This window comes from Littorina saxatilis, linkage group LG1 (genome assembly GCF_037325665.1).
Source record: "Littorina saxatilis isolate snail1 linkage group LG1, US_GU_Lsax_2.0, whole genome shotgun sequence".
NCBI lineage: Eukaryota > Metazoa > Mollusca > Gastropoda > Littorinimorpha > Littorinidae > Littorina > Littorina saxatilis.
Window position 1 is genome coordinate 24603640 of NC_090245.1, and position 15292 is coordinate 24618931.

The 15292-nt window shown below is 43.3% G+C and overlaps 1 protein-coding gene across 1 annotated transcript in view; it reads left to right on the top strand.

Moving 5' to 3' along the window:
• LOC138965476 (ATP-dependent DNA helicase Q4-like) overlaps positions 1-14075 on the top strand; it is a 430431-nt gene extending 416356 nt beyond the window's left edge. The window contains exon 22 of the mRNA XM_070337643.1: positions 13441-14075. Coding sequence (XP_070193744.1) covers positions 13441-13680 — 240 coding nt within the window. The 3' untranslated portion in view covers positions 13681-14075. The remainder of the gene's footprint in view (positions 1-13440) is intronic.
• Positions 14076-15292: the final 1217 nt, after the last annotated feature.

Consider the following 15292-nt stretch of genomic DNA (forward strand, 5'->3'; position numbering starts at 1 on the left):
AACCTCCGCACTGAAAAAAGACAAGTTTCCAACAAGAAGGATGCCTTCATTTATCGGATGTGTTGACACGGCGAGGTTTTTTGTTGAAGGGAGTGAGGATCTGTGGTCGTCAGCAAGAGGCTGGTGCCAAATAAAAAAAAAGTAAAAAATGAAATTAAGCTGAGGTAGAAAGTGGCATTTAGCCCCCGAGGCCTGGCGACGTAAAATGCGCCACGAAGCCTTCTCACTGTTTGATCAGCTGTCTCCGGAACATGGCCCCTACCCGCTCAAAATACCCCTCAGCCCCGCCCCAGGCCACCTTCGCTGCTGATGAGACTTTGAGAAGCACCGTTGTTGAATGGCTGACGTGGTTGTCCAGAGACTTTAGCAGTTTACGGTATGTCATGCTGAAAACAATGAAATAAGGGTATGGCCAAAAAATCTTGTAACAAAATCGTAAATCTTAAAAAATCGTAAGTATTATGCTCATTTCTTCAGGTAATGATCACATGCTGTATATCAATAATGTAACATATCTTTATATATATATAGAAGTTAATATTATTGATATATAATAATGAGAACAAGACTGCCTCGAGAACCGTGGTCGTATCGGAAGCCATCCAACTCAAAGGACTGTTGGTAGATCGATAAAGGTGTTGTATTGGGGCTTACAATCCAACATGTGCTTTGCAGTTTCATCTTCCGGCAACTGATAGAATAGGCGTTAAAAGAAATGATAATGATTTAGCTAAATTTAACAGAAAGGGTTTTGACTGCTTACTATTTTTGTTCAAAAACACAAACTTTTCAACTGTAATCCCAAAAACATTGAACACCCCAGTGCAAGGTGCGATTTAATTGTCAGTCATTTGCCCAAAACGACTTGAGACAAACGACAACGAACGTATTGGCGGATTTGATCATAAGCATGAAAGTTGAGATAAGCTCCCTCATGAATATTGATACATTAACATTCGTACATTCGTTTTTGTACTACAAAAATGACGGTTTAATTGGTTTTCTAGCCGACACTTGTTTTTCCAAATGGGCTTGATCAGAACCCTGATATTAATTTGGCGATTTCGACTTTACGAAGCTGTGCCTCTAACTTTTCCATTAAAAATAATCGAACTCAATTAAGAAAGACCTTTACAGCTACATTGAATCAGACCAAGTGACAGTGGCAATTCTCTTGTATACTTCTTGGGTCTTGGGCAAAAATAATGACTGGAGAGCCCTGTGGTGAAGGGAGGGGGTGGGGGTGTGTTCTGTGGATAAGGGGTAAATTAGACTGAGCCGCATTCGGGTTTTCTGTCAGAGGTTTTTGAAATTGTCGATTACCTTATAATGTTGAATCCTGTGACTGGTCGGTCACAAGGCGCTTGCGATTATGTCTGTCTTGCGGTAAGCGTGCTGTTCGAAACGTCTTCACTGTAAAGAACGATCGAATGTTCTCATCCGGGCAAAAGTAAATTTTTCCGACAGGAGCATTTACGCGCGTGCCAGATTTCTGTATCTTCTTGTGCCCCTCGCTCGTAGCGTTTTCTTTCCTTTCTGTCTTTTTCTTCCTTCTTAATCTGCACACGAGTTTGCGTAAATCTGCAAGTCACGGGAAAAATTGGTTCTCCTTTCGTGATGTTACCAGGATGGTTGCTTTCAGGTAGAGATAAAGAGGTCCCTTTGAAGCTTTTTGTGTAGCATTTTTAGTTAACTCTTTGATTACTCCTGGAATACAAAAGATGTTTTGATCATTGATGAGAGTGTCATATTTTATTTTATTTTTGTCAGTCTCCGCTGGAATCTGTGGAGAAATTCGTCAGTTTCAACATTTATGAAGATGTTCTCATTAATATTTCGCCACACTAAATCAGTTTCACGCTTTTAAAAAGCACTGGATGCAAAATTATGTCAAGAAAAGCGATACTGGGCGAAATTGCGTTGGGGGGTGCGGAGGGATGGGGTACACTTTCGGTACAAACACTTTACAGAATTGAACAGCCAATTTAAACTCGATGAAGATAACACCAGCGAACGTTCATTTTCATCTCTCGTCTCCTCTTCTTTCAGTTTTTCGTTTATTTTAAAGACCGATCGGTTGAGTTCAGGAACCAAACGCAAGGGAAGCCTCTAAAACTGTTAGTAGATGAAGCGATGGGCGCGACCAAAGAGCTGGGGAGAGAGATAATTATTGCAAAAGTTATGGCGATGCTTGTTCGTGCCCACTGAGTTATATCTAACTTAGTGCCTCAAGATGGCGTCCTCAGGCTTCGGTTACTGACCGATTCAAGAAACAATCTAATAAATCGTGAAGTTAACAGAACATCGTCGAGCGATTGTTATCTTCAAATATCTGCCAACCACGATAGGATTGTCACTGTCATTCAGTAGGTCGGTGTTGGTGTGCGTGCGTCCTTTTAAACAATTTGGCACACCGTCAGAGATTTGGCTATGACTCAACAGCTTGGCTGCTTCCTGTATGTGTCAGTGGGAATTGCGTATGAACTTATTTCTGAAAAATCTACAATTGTGGCTTTTAAGAAATGACATAACATAACTCCAATTTGACACGAGAAGCATGTGTGTGGATGTTGGTGTGTGGTAGGCCTATGTGTCTAAGTTGCGGGATGTTCCTAACCCATGCTTGTAAAAAGCCTAGGCAGATCTGAGATATTGAGCGCAATTGTTCTCACGGGAAGGACTTTGCCTTGTTTTAAAAAGCAGAAAATAAAACACGCTCGGTTGACTTTATCGGCTCTCTGTATACCAGGGTTTTGTTACGCATAATGTTCTGCTGACAAAACATGCATTGATCAAGGGGGAGACAGGAGTCGAAAGGGGGAAATTTACTTTCAAGCAAAATCACCTTTTTTTGGTCAAACAATGTCGAGTATGACTTCCCGAGCAGAGAAATATGCCTGATAGCAAAATCTTATATTTTGTTGCCATGGAAACGTTCGAATATGGCGGCCATATATGACGTGTTTAAACTCCCCAAAATGCGTAACAACTGAGTGTAGAGAATTTCTGCTTGCAGTGTTGTGTTAATAAAACAAAATCATTTTTTTTGTAGCAGGATCTTTGATTTTACACCTTTGTTTTCTTTTCGCATTAAAGCGTGACACCAATCTTGACTTTTCAAATCCAAATTAAAAACATGTCGCGTGACGCGAAATTAATACATTTAGTCAATCGGTCGAAGTTACCGAATAAAATTGAACGCACCGCATAATTTTCTTAGAAGACAACACTTAACAGCGTTGTTAATTACATACCCTGCTGCCTTGCCAACACGTTCACTCACAGAAAGTGACAAACCAGTATATCGCAGTAGCGTACAACGCTTCACAGGAAAGTGTGCTTTTCTCTATTCTTTTTACTTTTTCAAGTTTGTTTTTAATCCAAACATATGTTTATATGTCTATGGGGTTTTTTAATCAGAAAATAATAAAGAATACGATGAAATAATTTTTGCATCGATTTCTAAAAATTAATGTTTATGTTTATTAGAACTTTGCTATTTTTAATGACCAAACTCATTAATTAGTTATAATAAACCTTCCCAGCTGAAATTCGATTCCATAGTCCGGGCTTCGTCAAAGATTGCGTGACCAACATTACAATCAATTTGATCCTAAAATGAGGGTGTGACAGTGCCGCCTCAACTTTCACAAAAAGCCGGATATGACGTCATCAAATATATGTATCGAAAGAAAGAAAACAATTTCTGGGGATATCATTCTCAGGAACTCTTATGTAAAGTTTCATGAAGATCGGTCCAGTAGTTTTCTCGGAATCGCTCTACACACACACACGCCAGACCCTCGTCTCGATTCCCAGTCAACGTTAAAACATTTAGTCGAAACTTGACTAAATCTAAAAAGTTCAGACAGAACAGACTTGTTGATATATATCGCCTGTCCGAAAAAAAGTTGAGTTGTCAAAGAAAAATGTTTTCTCTGCAGTGTGCATGAGAGCACCTGAGAAGACAGTCATGCTGTACGTGATGGTTGTGTTTGCTGTCTAGGTATTGTGTATGTGGGAATTGGTATGGCTTTCTTATGAAGGAAGGATTCTTGAAATTTGAAGTTGTTGCTAAAAGTTGCAAATCTTTTAAAACTGTTTCATTGCTTACCTGTGTGCACTAGAATCAACCACCATTAGGAGCGTCTACAGTAAAGATGCATTTCTTACCCTGTAACATGCAGATCCATCCAGATTCTGAAGTACACTACGAGGAGCCTTACACTTTAGCGAGAATGCGATTCAAAAGCGAGGTTGTTCACTATCCAAATCAGTCATTTTCAACGGAACTCGTTTTTCATGATCATTAAGAACGGAATTTCGTCAGCTATAAGTGCTGCAAAGTAAGCGAACCTTCAATCCATTTAACGGTATGTTTTAGTCGGCATTTTTATATGACCAGCCCTTGGTTTAACGACGGGAAGCTTCAGATATCATCGACAGAGTGGCCGAAAATATATATGCCCATTTCAAGCTTGCTTTTTCATGTTCTCTATTGCTCTGGTCAAATTGAAAGTAATGACTGCAGACAACACGAGTGACAGTTATCAAAATATTGCGTGTCAACGGACATTTTTTGGGCCACATTTTCAGACAAGTCTGTGTCCTGCACTCGATGTTTGTACGGTAGGGACTTCCGCAGGGAATGCGTTTCTTGCCGTAAAAAAACAAACACCAACAAAAACACAACTGAATGCCCCTGCGCAACCACATTTCAATCGTGTCTGTAAATCAGGGTTCGTCCAGGTCATGGAAAACATGGAAAGTCATGGAATTTGATTTTTAATTTTCCAGGCCTGGAAAGTCATGGAATTTCAATTCAAGTCATGGAAAGTAACAAAAGTAAGAAAGAAAAAAATATTAACCTTTAGTACGCCAGCGGCTATTTTCGTCGCCCAGCCATTATTCCCCCCCCCCCCCCCCCCCCCCCCCCTTTGCCAGCCAGCAGCGATTTGCGTCGCCAGCACAAGGCTTGTTCGTATGACCAACTTCTCGTTCGTATTTGCATACGAGAATAACGGTATTTTTAACGGCACTTGAGCCAAAGCGAGGCTCACTTCCTTCCGTTATCTCGTCGTATCGTCTGCGCTGCATTTGAGTCGGTTTCGTCGAAGTTTTCTGCTTTTGTTTTTGCATCGATAAAGTACTTTAGCGCTTCGACAAGCAAGATGGAGGATGATGAGTTTGAAACTTTCTTTCGAGTTGTTTCTTGACAACAAAAAGTATGCGGAATTGGAACGAATTACCAAGGAAGATCTTCGCAATGAACTGTGTATCGCGGTGAAAAAAATGACAGTTCGTCAAGTCACAGTGACGGTTACGAAACGGAATTTACGAAAGTGCAGATGGATACAAACAGTGGCTGGTCCAGTTTAGTGAAATGACAGGACCAGCAAACATTACCGATAATCTGACTGCGTAGCAAATGCTTGACTTGCTTGTCGAAGAGACACTGCGAAGAAACTGACTCAAATTCAGTGCAAAGCAAGCCAGTGTCAAAACTGACAGTGACAAGACGTAAGAAGTTTGCGTGTTCGGAAATGGCGACCTGTGGATCTAGTCATGGAAAATGTTATTGAGGCTCATGGAAAGTCATGGAAAAGTCATGGAATTTTGTTTCTAAAAACCAGTGGGGACCCTGGTAAATTTTCAATTTGTCTGACAAGCAAGGTCAAGCCAACCTGCAATGTCCTAGAGATCCAAACTTCTTGTGACAGTCCGAATGATGGAGCGAGGGCTCTTTCAGGCGAGTTCTCAAAATCGAAGTTCTGTCTTGAGTGTGAGTTTATTCTGTTTGAGGTTTTTCTTTTTTACATTCAGTCAAGTTTTGACTAAATATTTAAACATAGACCACGAATCGAGACGAGCTATGGTCGTGGTGTGTGTGTGTGTGTGTGTGTGTGTGTGTGTGGAGCGATTCAGAGGAAACTACTGGACTACTTCATGATACTTCACATACAAATACTCACAAGTGGTACCCCCAGACCTTTTTTTTCATTTTCTCGATACATGCCCTTGATGACGTCATATTCGAGGCGGCACTGTCACGACCTCGTTTTTCAATTGAATTAAATTTTGGTCAATCTCAGAAGCATTAAAATTAGTTGAGTAGTTTGCTCATTAAAGTTGTCATTAAAATTTAAACTGATTGAAAATGATAGCATTGTATTCATTCCTTGTCTGCTCCTGAATCTAAAAATATATAAGTATAATATGTTTAATCTGAAATTGTGCTCAGAAAATCGGTGTATGCAAAGTAGGTGCTACGTTGGCATGCTTCGCCACTTGAGACGAGCGCAATCCGTCTCGGTGTTCGGGTATGGCCATAATGGGCTAGATGTTTTAGTTTCAGACCAACATATTGATTGACTTAGTGTTTTGATATCGCTTCACGCGACTTGTTTTTTTGGTGTTTTTTGGTGTGTGTGGTTTTTTTTTCTTATTTGTTTCTTATTTGTACAAATATTTTATTTTTTTGTACGCACAAATTCACAGAACACAGTGTCTGTCGGAATCCGAACGTACGTTCAAAAGACGGAAGTTGTCGCCTTTAATGTGCGATTGAGAGAAAAATTTATTTGGCAATAATTTGGCGCGATATTTTCATGTTCATATGTTTTTGGACTACCCTGTGTTCGTGCTCTAGCTGGGAAGGCGTGCAACTTGAAGGGAAAGAAAAACATTCACGTTCCTAATAAATATGAAATAAGACGCCCGTAACTGTAGGCATAAAATCAGAAGTGAGGAGATTCAAGCGTTTTGCATTGCTAAGGCCTAAAAAAAAATAGGTGTGGTCACGGTAACCCGACCTACCCTATTTTTAGGGGCCGACCCTATAACTTTTTGTTACATTTGTCAAAAAAAAACAAACCAAACAGTGCAGAAAACGCAATGAAAGCGAAATCGCCCGAGTCGCACACTTATTTCCCTGTCAAGTACGTTTAATTTGTACACATTAGAAAAAAAAGTTTGTGATTGCCTACCTTTCTACCCTATTTTTTTTTTTTTGTGCTATGTTACCGTAACCACACCTATTTTTTTTTTTTTTTTGCCTAACCGGTGGTTGTTTTGTTTTTTTAAAGAGGGTGATTTATTGCAGGTCTGTACTTCGTGACCTCCCCTGATTGCTTTGAGATAGAGAGAGAGAGAGAGAGTGTGTGTGTGTGTGTGTGTGTGTGTGTGTGTGTGTGTGTGTGTGTGTGTGCGTGTGTGTGTGTGTGTGTGTGTGTTCAGATTCCTCAAAATGTACGTAAAGTACTCTCACCCCATATAAAGGATCATGCGCACCGTTGAAGATCTGTACAGCACCCAGTGCTTTGCTTGAGATAAGATCCTCCTTCCTCTTAGAACCACACCAGAAATCTACAACGTGGCTGTTTTCTGCACAGAATGGGAATATGGGGCTGGGTCAATTTCGTAACTTACACCTGTGTCAATCTGTCAGATTAATTTATCACAAGAATCCCTACTCTGCACGGGAAGCAATCAAGCTGTAGATTCTTCTTCTGTGACCGAATTGAAGGATTCTCTTATTCCAAGGAGATCAACGATACCTTACATTACAAATAAGGTGCGTATTTAGATCGAAAGTATATCTGACTCAAAGAGCAATCTGACGTAGACATGAGTATTGACCACAATAAATGGAGCAAATGATCAAAGCTCCTTCGTCTAGACTAGACTAAGCCTGGATATCACCTCCATCGAACCTGGCATCTATGTCCGAGGTACAATAAGGCCGTCATGACAGGTATGGCTTCTCTGCACGCAAAAAACACCCAGGCAATTAGTAAACCAATCGCTTGTCTGACTAAGAGACCCCTTTATAGAAACGTAATTTGTTATCATGTTTCAGTCGTTCTTCGGAGGCAAGTCATTTCAAAGCCATCTTCGGATTCGTGAAAGACCTCAATTTCGATTCCTTTTTGTGCCTTATCGACAAAACGGGGAGATTTTTTTTATTTCGTTGCTGAGTTTTGGTTCACTGTCTAAAGCATACATTCCACTCATAGGATATTTGACAAAAATAGCATTCCTTACATATTTAAACAAGTCGCGTGAAGCGATGTTAAAGCATTTGGTCAATATGTCGCCCTGGATCTACAAGATCAACACTGAAAAACCTCGTCGCGATATAACCTTCGTGGTTGAAAACGACGTTAAACACCAAATAAAGAAAGAAAGAACACTGAAAAACATTCATCCTCGAGACTTCATTAAGTAAGACGGGGGATGATGGTGGAGTGTATGATCGTCGCAGACCTAAAATAGGTGGCTGAGTCCAGAAACTTACTCCGTGCTCCGTGACAGGTCAGAAGTAAAGATAGTGTCATGTCGGGCCACGCTTTTGCCAAGGACATGACCAACCTCCAAGCTTGAAAACACAAATTATGAAGTGCGTTGACAGCACAAGACACCTTCTGCCAATCACAAGCTCACATTTTAAACTAAAGCAGAGATACTGTAAAAGAATAGTAACTTCTTTCTCGTGATTAATGTTATGTTATATGAAGTCTTATATCGCGCGCGTATCTCCAGACTCCGACTCAAGGCGCAGGGATCTATTTATGCCGTGTGAGATGGAATTTTTTACACAATACATCACGCATTCACATCGACCAGCAGATCGCAGCCATTTCGGCGCATATCCTACTTTTCACGGCCTATTATTCCAAGTCACACGGGTATTTTGGTGGACATTTTTGATCTATGTCTATACAATTTTGCCAGGAAAGACCCTTTTGTCAATCGTGGGATCTTTAACGTGCACACCCCAATGTAGTGTACACGAAGGGACCTCGGTTTTTCGTCTCATCCGAAAGACTAGCACTTGAACCCACCACCTAGGTTAGGAAAGGGGGGAGAAAATTGTTAACGCCCTGACCCAGGGTCGAACTCGCGCATCCTCTCGCTTCCGAGAGCAAGTGCGTTACCACTCGGCCACCCAGTGATCCGTGGTAACATTAAGCCACATTAAATCCTCATGTGTACTGTGAAGCCTCAGCTGGCCCATGTGTTGTGTTTCCGCCTGGGGTGCTTGTGAATCTGACCGTGAAATGAGGACAACCTAGACGCTTTGAAGAGATCAGGGCTTACCCGCATTCTGATCAGTCATCGCTCAATGGCTATCGCCAGTTATCTCTCTGACCGGACACTTAAGTCCTACGCGAATCTATCAAACCAAGAATACAGAGTTATCTCCCATATGTTGTTCTCGAGCAGTGTTCGCGAGACGAAAATGATTGCAGATTGGCCGACTTCGACAGTGATCTCCGTTCTGTTCTTCACAGTTATGATAAAGACATCGTACTAAGGTCAAAACAAGAGGCGAAGCCTTCAAGGCTCCCGTAAGAAATCGACAAACAGTAACACAAACTCATTCACTCCGTCACACATACACACACACAGTAAGCATAGGTGACACGGTGCAAGAGTGGGAGACACTAGATCTAGATCTGTCTGTCTGTAGCCTACTTACGGGGACACGACTGCCAGATCGACACTGCGCTTTCGACTATGGGACAGCGCTTCCTCGCGCACACACTGGAAACACGCTGTGCAGATCAACCTGTAGGAAATCTCCTTTGGTATCTTCTTTATCTATTTTTCTGGGGCTACGAAACCGAACAATGTGAAATCGTCTTCCCCGAATCGGCGAACTGCCGCTGGGTGAGAACTGTATCTATACCACAATCCTTCACGCGATCTGACTTAACCTTGACCCCTGACCTGGTCTACATACCACACACGACACAAACCAGTCACCTGTTTTTACCCCCCCAAAACCCCCCACCACCCGTTTTCTTTGGATACACACTTTAACTACATACGTGCCGACGAAATGTTGATCATTGCTTCAATACTTTGAAGCTGTTGCTTGGATAATAACCAGGTAAAATTAGTATTTCGGTGTTCAGTCAAATGTTAAAGTTTCTATCACACACATACACACATACACACGCACAGACAGACAAAAGTTAGCATTGCATAGGCTACACTTACGTGAGCCAACAAGTCGAAATTGTGGGACTGCTGCCGGAAGGAGACCGTAATATATGGTTGCATCACTGTCAAAAAATCGTCTACTCCAGCGAGCTCTGAAACCAAACGGTTGATTATCACGTGACACTTTTGCCATATTTAGAGTTGTTTGAACAGTAAATACAGCCGCGAAAAATAGCTCGCTTGAAACTGTCTTACATATCAATTCCTTTGTAATTTAAAAATTACACAACACCATGAAAAATCATTATCGACGATCGCGAATCTGCTTATATCTATAACACATTACGAAAAGATCTAAATATGTAAAAAATTAAAAATAAATTAAAATTTTTTTTTTTTAAAAATATCGATTTCCTCGCCAGACAAGGAAAACCAAGGCATCCTGTCAGGGAGAGAATGAGCCGAACTCATTTTGACCTGAGGTCAGGATGGGCTTACCCGATGGTCAGTGACCTTAAAACCGATAGAAGTCGGCCGATGTCCGGTCAGGGCAGGGTGAGTGGATAAAAGTCACAGATCGCCTGTGAGTGTTATTGTAACAGCTGTCTATTTTTACGATCTCCGTTTCCTGCTCTTTGGCCGCGATCTTCCTCTCGACCACCTCCTGTGAAGACGTGAAGTACGTCGATTGAGCTTGACAAGCTGTGCCCTCTGCCGCTCTTTGATGATTTGCGCAAACACCCGCGGTGCGCACAAACACACGATGGCGAAAGAGCACACGTAACCCGCACACACACGTTGGGTTTTACAACTTAGTTCCATAATTATCGCCCCTCTCTCTCTCTCTCTCTCTCTCTCTCTCTCTCTCTCTCTCTCTGTTCAGTCACCCACACACACCCGCGCGCTCAAGTTCAACAAGACTTCGTCACACTACATATGACATTCAGCATCCTGCCGCATATTGTCAAGCACAATCACCTTGATGCGTCCTTTCTTTTTCTGTCGGAGTGCGTGAACCCAACGGTGATCTTTTGATCCCGTGCGTAATCCACATGCTCAGGGACCTTCGGGGACCGCCAAGTCTGTCAGTCGATGTTTCAAAGTTCAATACTTCCCTTCACCCGCACGCACCCTGCACGTGCAGTAATTTCCTGTTCCACACGGGGATTCCGTACTTGCAGAAGTTCAAAACAACAGAGTTGAGGCTTAAACAGGCGAACGCAGGTTGAACTTCTGAACGACATCCAAAGTTTTGGACCTGCTTGGTGTCCGCGAGCGGTAACAAGGAATGATGGAGCTGTGAGGGTGGGACTGCTTAGGCCAAAAAAAAAATAGGTCTGTTTACGGTAACATAGGCCCAAAAAATAGGGTCGGTAGGTCGGGATTGTTTTTTTTTTGTTTTTTTTCTCCAAAAAACCATATTTTTACGTTATTTTGCCAAAAAAACAAGATTTTTTTTTTCCCAAATGCCAAAAAAAAGTCTAGGGTCGCGCAAAAAAACTAGGGTCGGTCGGGTTACCGTAAACAGACCTATTTTTTTTTGGCCTTACAAAGGGGGTGCTGCTTCTGGCACTGGAGCAGCCCATAGATCAATCAATCAATCAATATGAAGCTTATATAGCGCGTATTCCGTGGGTACAGTTCTAAGCGCTTGTCGAAGAGTTGTCAACACAGGACTAACAAAGAAACCGGACACGAACCCTATCACACACTAGCAAACCCTGATAAACATACAACAAACAACTGTTTAACAACAATGTACACATCAATAGCTAGGTCCAAACAAAATAATATTAAACACAAAGAAAACACCTCTCACAGAGCACAGCACAAGAATGTCTTTTGGGGCACAACACATCACGTCGAACATGAAAGTCGCAGCCAGCTACGTGAAGAACTGAGTCTTCAACCTACTCTTGAACGCGTCAAGAGAGGGGCTCTGGCGAAGCTCAAGCGGCAGGGAGTTCCAGACGGAGGGGCCCGCGGAGGGAAATGCACGCTGACCAGCAGATGCGAGTTTCGAGCGAGCGATGTGAAGGCGGAGTGGGTCAGCAGCAGAACGAAGGGGGCGGTCGGAGGGCTGGGTGTACAGGTCCAGGGAGGATTAAAGGTACTCGGGAGCAGAGTCGTTGAGACACTTGTAGACCAGAGTGGACAGTTTGTAGGAGATTCGTGTGTTGACAGGGAGCCAGTGCAAGGAGCGAAGTAGGGGGGTGATGTGGTCTCGCTTCGTCTTCCTCAACGTCAGCCTGGCAGCAGTGTTCTGGACTCGTTGTAGGCCATGAATGGATGAGGCGGGGAGGCCAGCCAGAAGGGAGTTGCAGTAGTCCAGACGACTGAAGATGAGGGAGACAACCAGCTTGACACAGGCGTCGTGGGTGAGGTAGCGACGGATGGAGGCGATGCGTCGTAGGTGGAAAAAGCAGGTCTTGATGATGAAGGATATGTGTGTCTGCATGGAGAGAGTGGAGTCGAGAAAGACGCCAAGGCTCTTGACAGCAGGGGAGAATGGAACAGTCGCGTCATCCAGCTGGAGGTCGGTCACAGTGAGGGAAGCAATCTTCTGTCGTGTTCCAACGAGAAGGGCCTCCGTCTTCTCACTGTTCAGCTTCAACTTGTCAAGGATATCTATGAGCAGCCTCATTCATTCGTATGGACTAATGCGTGGCGTGTACACCTGCTCGTCACACAGCTCTAAAAAATCCGATTGAATAATATAGATCGGTCTTTAAAAGTGAGGGTATTTTGTGTATGTCCGGTAAATCGTAATGTGATATTGACGTTAGTTAGTTCTGTGACGTTTGTATGACTTATTCTGCGTCAAGGACAAAGTTTTGTTGAGCAAACCCTAACCCAACCCCTCCCATGTTGCCTCTCACCTTGCCAAGTCTCGTCCACCAATGTCCAGCCCGTAGGACACAGCTAGTCATCATACATCGGTGAAATATTCATTACCATCTTTCTCTTCCTTTCCCCCCTATACCTGCACTTGGACCCCCCCCCCCCCCCCCCCCCCCCCGCCCGTTGTCAGTCAGTCACCTGACTTGACTCAATCCTCGGCACCTTGATTGTCTTTCTTCTGTGTCTGCCTGTGGTTCAGGCCACGCTGCAACACCCGGCGCCAGACATTCAGCGCTTCGTTCCCCTGTACGGCAGCGAGCTCCAGCTCCCTTCACTCATCATCCTGACAATCTACTTTACTCATAATTCTCAGTATCTCTCCTTCTCCATGTGTCTCCAGGCGGATAAGACCACCCTGCAGCAGCTGGAGCTGGTGTCAGACATCCAGCAAGTCATTCACCTGAACGACAGCGAGCTATCTAAGCTCATAATCCTGAGAATCGACTTCACTCATAATCCTGAAAATCTACTCCACTCATAATCCTGACAATCTACTTCACTCATAATCCTGAAAATCTACTTTACTCATAATCCTAAAAAATCTACTTTACTCATAATCCTTAACTTCTCCTCTGCTCTGTGTGTCTCCAGGTGGACAAGAACACCCTGCAGCAGCTGGTGTCGGACGTGCAGCAGTTTGTTCACCTGTACAGCAGCGAGCACCAGCTAACTGCCAGAGCGGTGGCCCGCGTCCTGCACGGCATCGACAGCCCGCGCTTCCCTGCCAAGACGTGGGGCCGAGTGCGGCGCTTCTGGCGGGCACAGCTGCACGTGCATTTCTACACTGTGCTCCGCGAAGCCACGACGCAGCTACTCAGGATTAGGCGTTGATGGGGTTGGGGCGACGCCTTTGGGGTTGTAGGGGAAAGGCGGCGGGGTGTCATTATTTGTGTTTGTGTGTAGTTGTGTTGTTTATTTTGTTGTTGTTTTGTATGCGGTTTTTTTTGTTGGTTTTCTTCTCTCTTTTTTTTTTTTTTTTTTTTTTTGGGGGGGGGGGGGTGTCTTGCATATGCAATTGATGATTGTTGTGATGTCATGTTCATTGCTGCACTATTGAAATGCTGTATCCAATTTTAGTATGCTTTTTATTTATAACTTGTGATAATAAAACATCTTCTGGTCACAGGACTTGTGTCGACTTTGGTGGTGCATTTGATGACGTTGGTGGTGCCCCGAGCAGTGTTTCACTTTCCCAAGCTTTGCAGCGTGCTTCTACAGTGAAAATTACAGGGTGACCCCCAACAAAAAAACTCAAAAAGGCTTACGGTATACCTTCTACATTTGTTGAACTAATTACCTAATATTTGATGGACATTAAAGCTGTGGTCTATTTATGACTATCCTGGGCGCGGTTTTGGAACAGATATGGCTGAGAATCATGTACAGAATTATGTACAGCGACTGTGACAAACCCTGGCTCTCACTGTAATATAGTCTAGGGGGTTATACTACTGGCAGACTGTGATCGCCGTTATTTTAGGTTCTTGTTGATCTGTTATGAGTCGGGTTAAACTTATATGTGTGTTTAGGTGTACGTGTAAAGGAAAGTGAGGATGATAGTAGAAAGGAGCTCTTTGAGGAGTAGTCAACAAAGACTGATGAAAGTTAAACGTATCAATTTAATGATGCCAACAGATGGATATGAGGTGACTTAGTATTATTCTTTGCTTATCTTTCTCGGCCAAGTAGGCATGGGTCCGTACAAGAGTGTCTGTGCACTGCTCGAGCTTGGATGGTTTCAGCGTTCAAGTAAGGTGGAGCTAGTATCACACAGTTTGTACTGCTCGGCGAGGAATGCGCGTCTAAGTCCTTTTCCCCTCGAAGTCCGCAGGGATCTCCCTCTCATGAGATGCAAATGTGCTGTGACTTCTGAACTGCCTGGCCTGGGGCGGAGACGATCGGCACTCTACACTCTGGAATGACTCGTGCACCCATGCGCTCTGGCGTCGGCGAGGAAGAGATGCTGAAGAATCAAGATGAAGGACTCCAGTTAGTTCCGGAGTACGTTTAGGTGATGAAGGAAGGAGGGGTTGGAGTTAGGGAGGAGCCTCGAGGATGGGGCTTGACTCCAGAAGAAAGATTGAACTTGTTCTTTAACGTTGAACTGGTTATTGAACGTTAGTTGAACTTGTTATTGAACCTGGACCAAAGAGAAACATATGTTAATATCAGCGGTCCTAACTTTCCCAAACAATAAACATACACATACAATTCCACACAGTCATCAGCCTTCAATTGACCAACGGATGATGATGATAAAGATGGCTGCCTAGATTTGCACCGGTCAAAACCTGCATCGAAATTACAAATTCTATTAGAATGTGACGAGGGATTCGTGCCGCTCGAAGACCTCCGGGTACATCGTTGTGTGATGCATCTGTTACTATAGATGTTAATAGGTAAACCTACCTCAAACAGGTTCGTGAGTTTACGGCCCCCCCAC